This window comes from Schistosoma mansoni (genome assembly GCF_000237925.1).
Source record: "Schistosoma mansoni, WGS project CABG00000000 data, supercontig 0129, strain Puerto Rico, whole genome shotgun sequence".
In the NCBI taxonomy this organism is placed as follows: domain Eukaryota; kingdom Metazoa; phylum Platyhelminthes; class Trematoda; order Strigeidida; family Schistosomatidae; genus Schistosoma; species Schistosoma mansoni.
The window spans coordinates 737,266-752,699 of NW_017386036.1; the positions used below are offsets into that span (position 1 = coordinate 737,266).

Here is a 15,434-nt window from a genome sequence, read left to right on the forward strand (position 1 = left end):
AAATATCAGTAACATGAAAATAAAACAATTAACTGAACGGAAATAATTATTACCTGATGTAATCCGATCATTAAAATCTAAATATTATCTGAACAATTACATGTTTAACATTACGTTCAATTATATGTCAAGAAAAATTTGCTTTGTAAATAACTTCGTTTGTTTACGTGTAGAAGGTAGTATTATAATGTAGGGATATCTTACGAATAAGACTTTCCTTCGGTGAATGTGTCGTGGACACGCGTTGTTTATGTGTTCTGCGCTGAGACGAAACGGCCAGTGAATGCTGTTTGGTTTTTATTTACAAAATCCACAAGCCTCTACTGATAATTTTATTCGATGCTCGGAAAGAACTCACTTTTGCATTTTTGAAATTCCGACACGTTTTAGTCGGTACAGCTGTGGTAGTTAGTAGCGTTTCTAAGGGTAGGAGTTGGGTGTTTTTACTAATTCCGTGAGTAATGTTCAGGCCGCTAGCAAAACCAATTTATGACGTCTTTAGAAATGGCTCGCATTCGTGATTTAGCATTTGACAGAAAGTTACTTGTGTAGTTACCACAGTAGATTCCAACTTAGACTTTCCAAAATTAAGTGAATTCACTTTGGACCCCGACAAACGGCGCTTGACATTTCAAGTAACATTTAATTACATCGCAAATAAATAACACCGCGATAATGGAGTAGGTAAAGACTTATTTCTCAAGCGTTCCTCGAAGAGAAGCGTGCACTCCCACTGGGATTAGACTTCTTATCAACTTTACATCCATATCCTTTGAGAGTTTCATTGATACCTTATGTATTTATTCCTTGAACCTTTTGCGTTCATCTTCAGTTAGTTCATAAGACATGTGTCTTAAATTGAATACTTCATTGGATTTCTGGTAATCTTGACTTAATTTCATCAACTTAATTTAATGTGGGACGTTTAAAAGAACGATAGTTAGGATGTATATAGTTTTGAAGATTACACAATTTACTTCTCAATATCTGAATTTTTTTATATCCTAGTGAAGAAGTAAGTACGGATAACTTCCGGGACCTATTAATGGACTGTTATTCTATATATATTCCTATTGTATAACTATTCAGTAACTAGATTATATATATCTATATTCATCTTATTATAAGCTTCATTTGGACTTATTGATTATTATTATTCTACGATTTACTGTTCCTGAATTATACTCAGTTTATCGATTACTGTCTCCCATGTTCACGGCCACATTTGGCTTGATCTTGTACAAACTAATGGATTTTTACTAAGTCTGTTGCCAAAATAGCTTCTCGTAAACTCATCACATAAGACTGCGAACACAATAAAGAGTGAAAACAATTCAGATCTAGGTTAACCAAAAGTCTAAGAAACGACCGTGAGCAGTGGTGGGAAATGAAAGCAAAAGCGATGGAAAAGGCAGCGACTGTAGGCAACATCAGGCAACTCTTCAGACTAATAAAAGAAACCGGAATTAAGAAGTCAAGTGTAAGTGAAACGATCTCGGAGAAAGACGGAACCCTTATCTGCTCTCAGCTCAGACGTTTAGAACGATGGGCAGAACATTTAAGGAGCAGTTCAGCTGGCCTTCAGCTACTCTACAACTACCTACCATTCCCAAACAGTCTGAATGGAACATTGAAGTAGGTCCCCAAACTCTAGCTGAAGTATAAAAGGCTATAGCTAATCTGAAACGAGGAAGAGCGGTTGGTCCAGATAGATTGGCTCCAAATGTCTTTAAGTGTTTCGGTCCAATTTTAGCGACTAGGTTGACTAATATTTTGGCTGAAATCTGGGAGTTGGGTGTAATCCCATCCGACTGGTTACAATCACTGATTGTCGCAATATATAAGAAGGGGTCAAAATCACCCCGTACCAACGATAGAGGGATTAGTTTGACTAATATAGCATCTAAAATGCTTGCCTCAATAATTATCGGGCGCCTAACTAAGACTCGTGAACTGTAAACACGAGAAAATCAAGCTGGCTTCAGACTTGGTCGTGGCTGTATGGACCACATATTCACTATTTGTCAGGTTTTAGAGCACAGACATGCTTATCGGCGTCCGACGATGATAGTTTTTCTTGACTTAAAAGCAGCATTTGACTCTGTAGACCACGAAGCTCTGTGACAGTGTTTGTCATTGAACGCTGTACCTCAGAAGTACATAAACCTTGTGAAGACTCTTTACTCAAACACTATCAGCCAAGTCAAAGGTTAGGGCAAACTGTCATCTGACTTTGCAACCACAAATGATGTTAGGTAAGGCTGTCCACTATCTCCATTTTTGTTTAACCTCATCATAGACCTACTGCTGGAAGTAACACTCGTCAACTGAATTTTTAGGAATTGATCTCCTACCAGGAGGTCCAGATGACATAATCCTGTTTGTGAAGACGCTGATGAAATGCAGAATCTTCTGTTAGCACTGAGTAATAATACCAGGATGTTTGGGATGCGTTTCTCCCCCTCTAAATGTAAATTGTTACTCCAGGACTGGTCTGCGTCAACACCTGAACTAAGGATAGGGAGTGAAGTAGTCGAACGCGTCGACAACTTCACTTATTTTGGAAGTCTGATCAGCCCTAATGGGTTGGTGTCTAACGAAATCTCAGGACGGATTCCAAAAGCTCGCTTGACTTTTGCCAACTTACGTCACGTATGGCGAAGGAGAGATATTTGTCTGTCACTTAAGGGACGAGTATACTGCGCAACAATCTGTTCCGTGGCCATTAAGAGTAGAAGATACTCGTAAGCTACAAGTATTTGGCCACAAATGCCTTAGAAATATTGCTCGCATCTTCTGGGATCACCGGGTAAGTAATAGTGGGGTTAGACATAGCGTATTGGGGAATGATGGTAAATCAGTTGATGAGGTCATGAATCTTCATCTACTGAGATGATTGGGCCACGTGTTATGTATGCCTGAACACCGATTACCACGACACGCTATGCTGACTAGTGTTAGAGACGGTTGGAAGAGAGTTAGGGGCGGCCAAACCAAAACGTGGCATCAGTGCTTGAAGTCACTAACTTCTCGTCTAAGCTATGTTGGCAGATGCAGACTACTTGGTTGGAGTCCGCGTGGTTATCGTAACCAATGGTTGGAGACTGTGACATGGCTCAGAATCGATCACAATGGCGCAGGTGTATACACTCTTTATCTTCCCTTAAGCCTTGAGATTAAAATCGCTTCTTATCTATCTTTCTTCCTGTACTACATCATTATATACAATGTTTCTTTTATATGTTACAACCATTAAATTAACTACTTCTATGAATTCGGTGTTGATCTTGTTGTGCTAATGAGGTATAGCAATTTGGACCGGTGCATATATGTGCCTTGACCTACGTTGCAGCTGACTGACTGCTATTTGTACTCTGTGATGCCATGCTCACAGATACCATGGTTCTTCTGTGTTACGCTGGTCAGTTAAAACGAAAGTGATCAGTGTTCCACAATATTTCTTTGCTAATGCATCAAGAATATCCTGTGTAGACAGCATCTTATGAATATTACTACTTTGTCGGTTCTTGGGGGGTTAGTGGCTCATCGAGTTTCACCTCGTTACATTGAAATCGTTTAAACGTTAGGGTTAAACATATCTTGTTGGTATATCAAAAGCACTCGAGTATGTCCGTTTATTCTGTGATTCGAACTATTTTATCATCCCTATCCTGTTGATGGTCCTAGGCTCGATTCCCGCGTGCAGCTTTGTGGACGCGCATTACCGAAAAGTTATACACCGGGATGAAACCGCCGTCGAGTGCTTCCAGATATTGGCTAACAGTCGTTCTTAGTTCCATGTGATCTTCAGTCGTAAGAATGCCACGCTCACTTTGTCAATCAGTGCCTTCACGCCTGCATCAAATCCTCTTTGTTCATCAGTATTGCTGCTCAGGTGCGTGGAAGCGTCCACCTCTTCCAGTGCTCCGTCGAGTGTGATTTGGTTGGTGCTCGCTGTGCTGTATTTCAGGATCTTGCTTTCACCATTTTGGATGTCGAGATCTACTACTACGGAAACGACAGTGGCACTGTATATTGACGCTCAAGCGTCCTATCAAAATGTTCAGGTGTCTTCCTGGGAATTTCTATAAGATAAACTACAGCCCCTTATAAAGATGGTCTTTGTCATATTCGCCGCTGTTTTGAAGGGTGTTATGACGATCCTGATGCCGTTGGTTTTCCATCCTATAAGAGCTTTTGTGCTTTTCTGGACGGTATCAGTGCAATTCCTTGTGTATGTGGTGCACTTTCTTCTTCGTGATCGAAATACAACATCATCTCTCCTGAAATTAGTCTTTTTTGTCCACATTATGTCTAATAGGATTCATATATTTCAAACAACACAAGATTCTATCTTATTTTCGCCGTTTGTATGGTTCTCTCGGTCTTCCACATTGTGTAGATAATCCTTGATCCGATATTAGTTTTTGCTCTGTTTTTCGGAAGAGGCATCGGCCTCGTGGCTTTGCAAGAATCTCGCCTTTCATCTTGAAGCATCCAAACTGTTTATATGAATACCTTTCAACTCAGGAAATGGATTTTGTTTTTCCATGATTAGCCATATTTTCTTTGGGTTATCTGATTTCCTCTGTACTGGTCTGGGGACTGGAAGTAGACATCAGTGGAGTTAAATGGGGTTCAAAGAGTCTTTGATAACGGTTTCAACCAAAGAATGTGTACATCTTATTGACAAGCTGAAAACGAGTTTAACTGCAAATACAGTTTACGAAAAACAGACTTCCTCACTATTTAAACAAAAGAGTGACATTTTAAAAAAGTTCAGTATTTAAAGAAATGCAGTACAGTTTCCTTTCTTTGTTAAACGTATGATCTCTTCTTGTTTATTTATTATTAGTTATAAAAGTTTGTTTTTGTCGATTATCAGCCTCCCGGTGTAGCAAACATGCCACCAAATATGGGTCCTTACGCTCGGCAATCTGGAACACAACCAAACACCAATAGACCTATGGGTATGCTTGTAACCCCTCCAAATCCATCATCTAACATGTTTACACCTGTAATTCCACCGTGCGATCCTTCAGCTGGATTAGGGACACCACAGCGTCCAATTATGCCGCCTCTTTCAGGCTCTCCTAGGAATTCTACGACACAAAGTGCAATACAGTCCACACCTATGATTCCACATGTGAGTTTCCTTGCCAAACTATTTGTCTTTATATTATCCTGTACCGATCTCTGATTTATATTATCTTTTGAATGGAATATTGTACATTATTAACGTTTGTTCATCGATTATGTGATAAAGAAGTTATCCGGCCTACTGTCTAATTCAGTAATTTAATTAATGAATCGTAACATAATTATTAAATATAACATAAACGTATCGATACAATCCCATTCACGCCTTGTAATAAAATGAAAATGAGAACTTACCGCTCGCAATTTATTTATTTGTTAGGTGAACTAAATATATAGCAAGCAAAACAATCACTATCCACATTATTTTTTGGAGTGTATCATTGATCTCATGTGATTCCATTATTTAACTGATGGCGACTGCCACTTTTTCCATTTACTAGGTTCAGCATAAGTATTAATGTTGTTTGAGTTATAAAGTATCGTTTTACATTTTGTTTTTCTCAACAGGGCATGTCATATCCACCTATGTATCCCCCTCCAGCTCAAAGTATGAATTCTTCGACACGTCCCATGTGTCCTCCAATTCAAAATACTTTTGTATCGGGTTCCTACAATTCAATGCATTCTAGTGCTGCCCTTCCTGTAACATCACTAAACACTATCTTATCAAAAGCAAGCCCGGCTCCTAATGAGACTCATTATTACACCCCATCCTATCCTAATTATCAATAATGATGCCTTATTTTTACTCCAAGGTGCTTATTGTTTAAGCTGGCCTGTCATTCGATAGCTTCACATCGTGATGTGACATACAGTTATTTAGAATTTCCTAAATTTCAGCATATTTTGCGTTAAGTGCACACGCAGATTGATTACTTTGGTTTATGGTTACATAAAATTTTGATTATAAACCCCTTAAAATGATATTTTGAATTCAATTTCTTTTACACTTGGTTTCTTATCAATTTTGGTCAGTAATATGTATTAATCATGTTTTGTGGTTTTATTTCATCTTTTACTGCAGTTTTGTAATGGTTATCGCATTGTGTATAATTTGGAAGGGTATATCTATCACAGTCTGCCATAATCATCCTTCATTGTAACCACAAACATCGAAATTAAGAGGTTGTGTGTCACAATGAACAAAATAGTTCTGCGATTTCTGGGATGTATGTTAGAAAATCTTTTTATTGTACTGGGATTTAAACTTCAGTAGTTAAACGATATATTTGAAAATACACTGTATTCCTCGTAAAACTATAAGAAATCAAATGTCTCGTGTTTTGCAGATATTTCTTAGTAGTTCTATAACTCTTAAGTTGGAAGTGTCTATAACCTTTATAAGTATTCATGTTAGTGTTTGGTTGTATTTTTCTGGATTCACGGTTTCGATGTGTTACTAATTTTTTTTGTTTTCAATACATATTTGGTCTCCTAGAGTTCATATTACGCTTCGTAGAAAGTTACACAGCATGTGCATAAACCTACTATATGACATTCATCGCATGTTTACTGAATAATCCCCGCATATATAAATTTGATCAAAACTGATGTTGGTTGTCGAAAAAATCAGTTACATAACGATCTCATCAACTTTGAAAAAGGTACCAGTTTCTCTGTCCCAATTCTTGATAACTTCAGCTTAATGCAGTCAATTCGTTAGGTATAAAAATATGAAGATGTGTCAGATAAAGCTAATTGAACAACAATGTTAATGTCAAAAGGACCATCCGTGTTAGCACTATTCATTGTGCACAGAGTACGTTTAGCTGTAATTTATAATACTAATACATTTCGAACAATAATACTAATGTTTTCATGTTCCCAACTTCAGCAAAATCGTGTTATTGTGCGACCATTCATTGCAGTCGATAATTCCTGTCTCATAACGTACATCGTTCAGTTCTATCCTGGTCATGCATTTCCACAAAACTTCAGTTTTACTCAAAGTTGGTCATTAATGAGCGCATGGCTATCGTAGATGCTGTCTATTTTGACGGTAATGTATAACAATCCAATAAAGTCTAGAAGCCCCATCCAATAAACCTACACACCGAATTAAGTTCGACTGGCGAAATCCATAATTCGACAACTCATATCTTTAACCCGAATGCAATTTAAACAGATTTCGAAACTTATGTACTGGAATGAATAAGTTTCTCTCAGATTATCATACTTCCTCGAGTTGATGTGGAGACAGTCTATGTAATGTATCTATCCCTGACACCTCATTTTGGTGTTGATTCGAGCAAGTAAAATACCATCTCACATCAACTGATATTGAAACATTTAAGTGATATGATGCATACAATCAGCAATAAACTAATTAGTCAAACTGATTCTAAAAGCTGGTCTGTATGTAAATATGTCAGATAGCGAGCAACAGGCGTTTATTATTTTATTTACAATCGAGAATGCATCGCATATTGTCTAATTTTACGGAAAAATAAAATACAAATGAATGAATGATAAGCATTTTTCGACAAACAAATACAGTTCGACTTAAAAACGGCGACGATGTAGTCCATTCAGGTATGAGTCCAAACTAAGTTAAAATAAATTGCGGTGAGCAAAGATGGACAGTTCCGTCCTATGCAGGTACATCCAGCTGACGAGTCCCGAATGGGACAAAACGCGCATTCTGGATTCCACCTCTAGCTACTGTCCATCTTTGCTTATAATGCTTGTAAATTAAGGCTATATCGAGGCAATACGCGCAGTATGCACATATACCAATAAGAGACTGATCATTTGCAGTTTTAAAAATCAATGGGAAGATTCAAACAAACAATACCAAGTGAATTTAAATTGCGGTAAGTTTATTATCTTTTGATTTCCGGTCAGAAGATACTGATCTCTCAGCAAAGATATGCAACCAAGTCCCACTTCCTTTGTTTATATTACCAGGTCAACTGTTCCTGTGGAACCACTAACATTAGAGTGCGAATTATAGGTTCGTTAACGCGTTACATGTTTACATACGGGGCTGGTGGAGATGTTACCTTCTATTTTATCGTATTCAGGCCACAGAACCGATATAAAGGTCGCTAAGTAACCTACTACCTAGCCGTACGGTGCCAGGATTCATTTCTTACATGGAGCGGATTGCACAACTTAGCTCGATCTTCGTGTAGGAAAAACGTTAGGACAGCTTTTACATCCTCCTGATCATGTACTTAGTTGTGAAATGGCACTGACGTTTTGCAACCTTATTTCTGTCCAGATGTAGTCTGTTATTTCAATTGTTTTGCCTGATTTTTTTTCTGCATCAGATCTATAACAACATATACAAGGTATAGTAAAGATCCAATTTTAAGAGGCATTTTGTCGTTTAACTTGTTTTGCTACAATCCGGGTTCAAATCTCAGTAGTTTTCAATAAGTTTCTGAAGTGTCACAAGTATAGGCAGGGGCGAAGACGTCTTCACTGCAGTTGAACTAAATGGAAGGATATGAAGTTATTCTGCGAACTAGGAATTCTTTAATTCTGAATCGGTAAAGCGAAATTGCTATGGTATACTAATTGTAACTGCATTTCAAGTAGTAAGCGCGACAGAATGGGAAAACATAGGGACATGTGTGTATAGTTGTCAACATTCAGTTCCTCAAGCTACACAAAGCCGAGTGCCAACAAACAGCACAACTTACTTCGCTGCTACTCACGCCGGTCATATCATAGTCAACGAGCTTGTTCGCTGTCATACTTCTGGAAACCTCATCTTGATCCCGATGAACATTTTCTAGCAGTGAGATAGACGCATCACAAACGTGCGAGCCATGTATTACTATTCTCCCCACAAACTATGTTGTTAATCAACCTGTCATTGGTATCAATATTATTAAATAACACACTGAATAGCCTAGCTATAGCGTTCTCCTACACTGCATAGTAAAGCCTCGAACTCCCAGATAGAAGTACGGATTCCATCATCTTAGCTTTCGCAGAAATTCGTATGCAAGGTAGGTTGCGAAAAACATAGATGAGTATTACCAATCAAAGATGTTGACTACCTGGTGAAGGTCTGCATGATTTTGATAACCAGTAGTTAGAAAGTTTGAATAATATGGTTGAGGATCGTTCTGCGTGGTGCGAGTTCATAATCTTTCTACAAATTTGAGACCTATGTATCCCTCACAATTCTACCATACCTCACTATTTCGTATTTCCTTGAGTCGTGTATTCTATACCTAATTCTTCTCATTGTTTGTCACTACCTATACTATCCTGAGATTGGCTGAAACAAATCATGTTCTGCTAACGGGGTATAACAACATCAGGTCCCACGTTGTGACTGACTGGTTCAGTCAAAGTACGTATCCATGCTTGAACAAAGAAACAACGCTGATCCTAGTACCACATATTGCTGCTGCACGTAGGTAACGTGTGAGTCAGGTGGTCGATGACCAGCTCCGTGTTTTGACCTCAATAACATAAATTCAGAGATTGTAACATATCAGACAATAACTCAATCAACAGAGCATAACATGGCCTAACGACTGAAATGTTAAAACATCTCATAAAAACATAAAATTTATTTAACTCATTTTTAAACCGTTTAGTTTATGCTTCTTCGTTATCTTCTTCCTCGAATTCTCCTTCCTCTTCGGCTGTTGCATCTTGATACTGTTGATACTCGCTGACGAGATCGTTCATATTTGATTCTGCCTCTGTGAACTCCATTTCATCCATACCTTCACCTGTATACCAATGTAAAAAAGCCTTGCGTCGGAACATAGCAGTGAACTGCTCACTAACACGCTTGAATAGTTCTTGAATGGCCGTACTGTTTCCGATGAAAGTGACCGACATTTTCAAACCTCTTGGTGGAATGTCACACACAGCTGTCTTGACGTTATTAGGGATCCATTCGACAAAATAGCTTGAGTTTTTGTTTTGAACGTTAAGCATTTGCTCATCAACTTCTTTCATTGACATGCGACCTCTAAACATTGCGGCGACTGTTAGATATCGTCCGTGGCGCGGATCGCAAGCAGCCATCATATTTTTTGCGTCGAACATTTGTTGAGTTAATTCAGGTACTGTAAGAGAACGATACTGCTGGCTACCACGGCTAGTAAGAGGAGCAAATCCAGGCATGAAAAAGTGAAGGCGTGGGAATGGTACCATGTTTACAGCTAATTTTCTCAAGTCAGCATTCAGCTGACCAGGGAATCGAAGACATGTTGTAACACCTGACATAGTCGCACTAACCAAGTGATTTAAGTCACCATATGTTGGAGTGGTGAGCTTCAAAGTACGGAAGCATATGTCATACAGTGCCTCATTGTCAATGCAGTATGTCTCATCAGTGTTTTCTACAAGCTGGTGAACTGAAAGAGTTGCGTTGTACGGTTCCACAACAGTATCAGATACCTGAGAATATGATTACAAATAATTGAGTTTACTTTAGGTGACGGAACGACTGAGAAGGTATTCATAATACGGTCTGGATACTCTTCACGGATTTTAGAAATAAGTAATGTTCCCATGCCGGAACCAGTACCCCCTCCGAGAGAGTGGGTGAGCTGAAAACCTTGAAGGCAATCACAGGATTCCGCTTCTTTGCGAACAACATCTAAGACGGAATCTACCAACTCAGCACCTTCGGTGTAGTGGCCTTTTGCCCAATTATTTCCAGCACCACTTTGTCCGAAAACAAAATTATCTGGCCGGAACAACTGCCCAAAGGGACCAGCACGTACACTATCCATCGTCCCAGGTTCTAAGTCAACCAGAATAGCACGAGGCACATACTTTCCGCCGGTTGCTTCATTGTAATATACATTTATACGTTCTAGCTGTAGATCAGAGTCTCCGTGGTATGTGCCAGTTGGATCAATACCGTGTTCATCCGAAATTACTTCCCAAAACTAAAACCATAAATGAATTGAATTCATAATGTTATATCACCTCACCTTCGCGCCAATTTGGTTGCCACACTGACCAGCCTGAATATGAACGATTTCGCGCATCCTAACAAGACAGACGCGTCACTGAAACAAATAGCAAGCCAGAAGTTTGAATGAAGTTGTCAGCGGCACCAAACAATGACTCGATGGTTATCATGGTTACGGTCCATAATAAAAAAACATAAACAGTTAAAACAAATCCAAATATTTTCCACCACATCGAGTATTCTCAGGTTTCTCAAAGTCATATTTCTGTGAGCTTCTGCAAGCTTTATAAAACGCTTTATCAGATGAGTTCGTAGACTCAACTTCAAGCCCTATTGAAAATCTCAATTTAGTGAATTTTTACTGATTGGAGTGTAAGTGTTTCAGGGCCCAAACAACCAATAAAGGGGAAATAAAGGCGAACAAAGGGGAAATAAAGCGGACGAAAGCGTAAATAAAGGGGAAATGTCGCTTTTTCGCCTGCACGTCGGTTATTTAGGGGAAAAGTCGCTTTTCCCCCCTTACGTCGTATATTTGGGGGATATTTGTAGACAATTTGTCGTAACGTATAACATTTGAATGAACCGCAATAAGGAACAACATTTTGCTGAGTATGTCAAAAATAACGAATTATTACATTAAATTCATGAATTTCATCATTATTACTCATGCAATAAAATACGGACACAGGCTTTCGTATGTGATGCGTTTGTACTTACTTTCTCTGTTGTTTAGCTAAGGTGTTCCGACATGGTTGGCCGCCATCACAAATTATTTACACGATGCAAGTGAGTGACGTGCTCTGTGTTTTTAGTTCCTTCTAACTGTTTATGTTGTTAGTCTAATAACATGAGTTTATGCGAATTCAGTGATAGAGCTCGTAGACGTAGGGCAACCGTGAACTTGTCAAGAGTCCTCGGATGTCATAGAACTACTTATAACAGACGTTGGAATAAATTACGTAACGATTTTCTGAGGAGACATGACTTGCTTTCGTTTAGTAACTTTGCTAATGAAAGCACAACTACAGGTAACTGACTTTAGCAACTATATATGTATAAACTATGTCAGTTGACAGAGAAAATAATTGTCATGAGATTCCTTCAACTGTATTACCTTCCACAAGCTGTACCAATGAAAGGCTTCTGGAAGATAATGGTACGTGTTTGAAGTTCATACGCTAATAAATTTATTATAGAATGTTCTACCGTCGATTTACCCTGTCAAAAGCCTTTGAGTCGCAAAGAGAAGATTAACAGGATACTAATGCATTTAATGACATCCACCTATCTGAGTATCCGGGATGCAGACAGGGTTTTGAATGAATTTCGCCTTATCGTACCAGACTTGCCAACGAGCATTAGAAGTATCTTGAGAACATGCACAAGTGTACAACCTAAGTCCATCAGCAGCGGGGTTTACTACCATCTTGGATTGAAAACTAACCTCCTAAGATATGTCGAACTTTGGTTGTGTACTTGCGATTTTGACAGTCTGCAATTATATATTAATGTAGATGGCCTTTCTATGTCAAGGAGCTCCAGTCAACATTTGTGGCCTGTATTAGGAAGGATCGTTGCACCCAGACTTAGTGATGTTTTCATGATAGGGATCTACGGAGGGAATACTAAGCCGGCACAATTCAACGAAATTTCTGCCGACACTATTTCTGAAATAAAAGAAATGACTGAAACGGGTCTACTAAGTGTAAGGTTCAATAAATACATAGCTATTAAGTTAAGTGCAGTTATATGTGATGCACCGGCTCGTTCGGATGTTAGGTACACTGTTAATCACAACGCCAAAGTAGGTTGCGACCGGTGCGTGGTTAACGGTAGACGACTTGATGGAAGGATGACTTTCCCAAACGGTGAATATACATTAAGAACGGACGACACTTTCAGGAATCAAACACAATATATTCACCATAAAGGTCATTCTTTATTCGAAAGTCTACCAATAGACATGATATTAACTTTCCCCTTAGATCCCATGCACATGGTTTACTTAGGTGTCACAAAGAAACTTGTGACTCTCTGGATAGAATTAGGACACAAGAGACTAAAGAACATGAACTCATGTGTAATTAGGACCATAAATAAGTTGATATCTAGGTGCGTAGAAAGCACTCCCTCTGACTTTCCGCGTAAATGTCGAACATTAGACTACTTATCTGTATGGAAAGCGACAGAGTGTAGGTTGTTTCTTCTATACTTAGGCCCGGTTATTCTCCAAAATATTCTGCCTAAACCTTTGTATATAAATTTTAAGTGTCTTGCTTTGTCTATGTACTTGCTTGCACATCCTAAGTTTTATAATAGGGTTACAGAGTCTGTTAGGATGGATTTAAGGAATTTTCTAAGAGAATATGAATGGTGTTACGGAAGTGAGAACTTGGTATATAATGTGCATTCCCTACAGCATCTTCCTGACGATGTTCTAGCACATGGGCCGTTAGATAGCTTCTCAGCATTTCCTTTCGAGTCTTACATGAGACAAATTAAGCAATCAGTACACAGTGGGTATTCCGTGGCTAAGCAAGCAGCTCAGCGTTATGCGGAACAAATGTCTTTCTGCGATAGGCTCCAGGTAGACATTTCGACTAATGATAACCCAGTTATAGGTACGGCTGACTCACGCAAGCAAGTAATAATGTTTAGGAATAGCAAAATAAATTCTTTTCATCCTGATAACGTTGTAGTAGTAAAGGGTAAGCCGGGATTGATTACTGATATTCAGGATAGTGGCCTATTGAAATTCAGGCAATTTACTGACCCACAAAATTACTTTACTGATCCATTTCCTTCCACTGACATAGGAATATTTAAATGCTCCGTAGTTTGCAGTGCTTACAGTTGGGTTTCCATCCATGATGTTGACTGTAAATGTATGTCTATTAATTGTGTTAATCATTTGGTTGTTGTCCCTTTGTTACACACTGTAATGTAATTGTGTTTCCTTAAATTTACTTTTATGATATCTTTAGTCTCCAATCAATAAGTATGTAATCCTTAAGAAACAAGGCAAAAGTAATCTCGTGATTGCATCGGGACTTTGGGTGATTGGAGAAAAACGCTGTCTGTATCCGAGGGAGAACATTGACCTTCATCTGCAAAACAATGACCTACCGGAAGACAATTGGTCTATGTTCAAATGCAGTATTGTTCACAAATGCGGTTAGTTAAAGACATGCAAATTATCGCTTCTTGTAGAAAGTTTGAAATCAGCCAATGAATTGTTAGCAGCGTTGAATGTGTGCTATGCTACTGATGAGAACTATCCGCCCGACGAAAATACGTTGCCCTTTAACACAGATAAACAAAAGAGGTCAGTTCAACAATCCTACTTACATTTCGTAGAAGTGCATTAAAACGTAAACAAAGTTTTCTTTACAATTCCGTGGACATGGATGTCGCGGAGATGCAGGCTGGGAATACCCGCATAAGAGGGTTACCCGGGTAACCCTCTTATGACTTGAAGCCTCATAAATACGCTTGATTACCCAAATAAATAGCTATTTAGGCACAGTACTAATTCAAATTTCGGGGTAACACCCAGAAACTAAAGACAGTAAAACAGAGTGGACTGTAGTCGCACATTTTTCTCTTCCCGAGAACTCAAAATCTAAAATTTGATGCCATCTGATCTAGTCACAAAGACTTGATAGGAATGCTATTATCATATTATTATGGAGCAATGACAGTGTTGTATGATTTTGAAAATACCACTGGTATTCAGAGATTGACAGTGCCTTAACCAGTAAAACCGTGCTCGTAGAAGTCAGTCTCTGCGTAACAGAAGCAGGCTTCGATGTTGTCTGGTTAAAAAGGCATTGTTTGAAATAATGGTGGGTTCATAGTCTTTAACCTAAGTACCTTAGGTGTCTGTCAGTCATAGCATGTATGAAAAGCAGGAATGAACGATTAAAAAAGATATCCAAAAACACGAAAACAATGTAGACCATCAACGTTGATGATCTATGTCGAATGTTCGAAGGCCTACTCGATTAAGTCGGACACGGTGTAACGAACAAGCTAACGTCGAAGTCACACGTCGCGATCAGCACTTTAAGTGAATTGCCCCATCGACCCATCAAGGGACCATGGATGCTCTGAAGACTGTACAACACAAAGGACGTTATTACAGGAATATATTAGTTAAAGTAGATGCGAGCGAAAGTAGAACCACTGCCGCATGAGCCAGTCCATGGCGTATGACTAACTGATGCGCGTTGATTGTCCTTGACTTTGATGGGGATCGATGATCTGTTCGATATTTAGTGACCCAACTGTCGGATGATTTGGCTAGCGTTCAGTGACGTTTCACTGACCCTACAACAAGTATCACAATATATAAAAATTTAAATAAAGCAATGATTTCTGAGATTCCAAAAAGGAGCAGACTCACAGTTTGCAAGTTGGTGTACCAGATTACGTCAAA

General features: G+C 38.8%; 3 protein-coding genes across 4 annotated transcripts; 2 read left to right on the forward strand and 1 right to left on the reverse strand.

Annotated features, from left to right (window-relative positions):
• Window positions 1–4,884: 4,884 nt before the first annotated feature.
• On the forward strand, window positions 4,885–6,444 carry Smp_078030.1 (hypothetical protein; the record flags this gene model as incomplete). 2 transcript variants are annotated; one of them, XM_018792768.1, is made up of 2 exons in its annotated part: window positions 4,885–5,146; window positions 5,608–6,444. In XM_018792768.1, 2 exons carry the CDS (start codon window positions 4,904–4,906, stop codon window positions 5,830–5,832), a joined length of 468 nt encoding a protein of 155 aa, XP_018644304.1. In that variant the 3' UTR covers window positions 5,833–6,444. The 2 variants fall into 2 exon arrangements, with proteins under 2 accessions (XP_018644304.1, XP_018644303.1); XM_018792767.1 differs by having other exon boundaries at window positions 4,904–5,146; window positions 6,125–6,266.
• Window positions 6,445–9,660: 3,216 nt separating this feature from the next.
• On the reverse strand, window positions 9,661–11,073 carry Smp_078040 (tubulin beta chain,putative; the record flags this gene model as incomplete). Its single annotated transcript, XM_018792769.1, has 3 exons — window positions 11,016–11,073; window positions 10,506–10,970; window positions 9,661–10,473 (listed from the first exon to the last, which is right to left on the reverse strand). Exons 1-3 carry the CDS (start codon window positions 11,070–11,072, stop codon window positions 9,661–9,663), a joined length of 1,335 nt encoding a protein of 444 aa, XP_018644305.1. The 5' UTR covers window position 11,073.
• A 1,448-nt stretch (window positions 11,074–12,521) lies between these two features.
• Smp_114870 (hypothetical protein) lies at window positions 12,522–13,943 on the forward strand (the record flags this gene model as incomplete). Its single annotated transcript, XM_018792770.1, has 1 exon — window positions 12,522–13,943. One exon carries the CDS (start codon window positions 12,522–12,524, stop codon window positions 13,941–13,943), a length of 1,422 nt encoding a protein of 473 aa, XP_018644578.1.
• Between the last annotated feature and the right edge of the window lie 1,491 nt (window positions 13,944–15,434).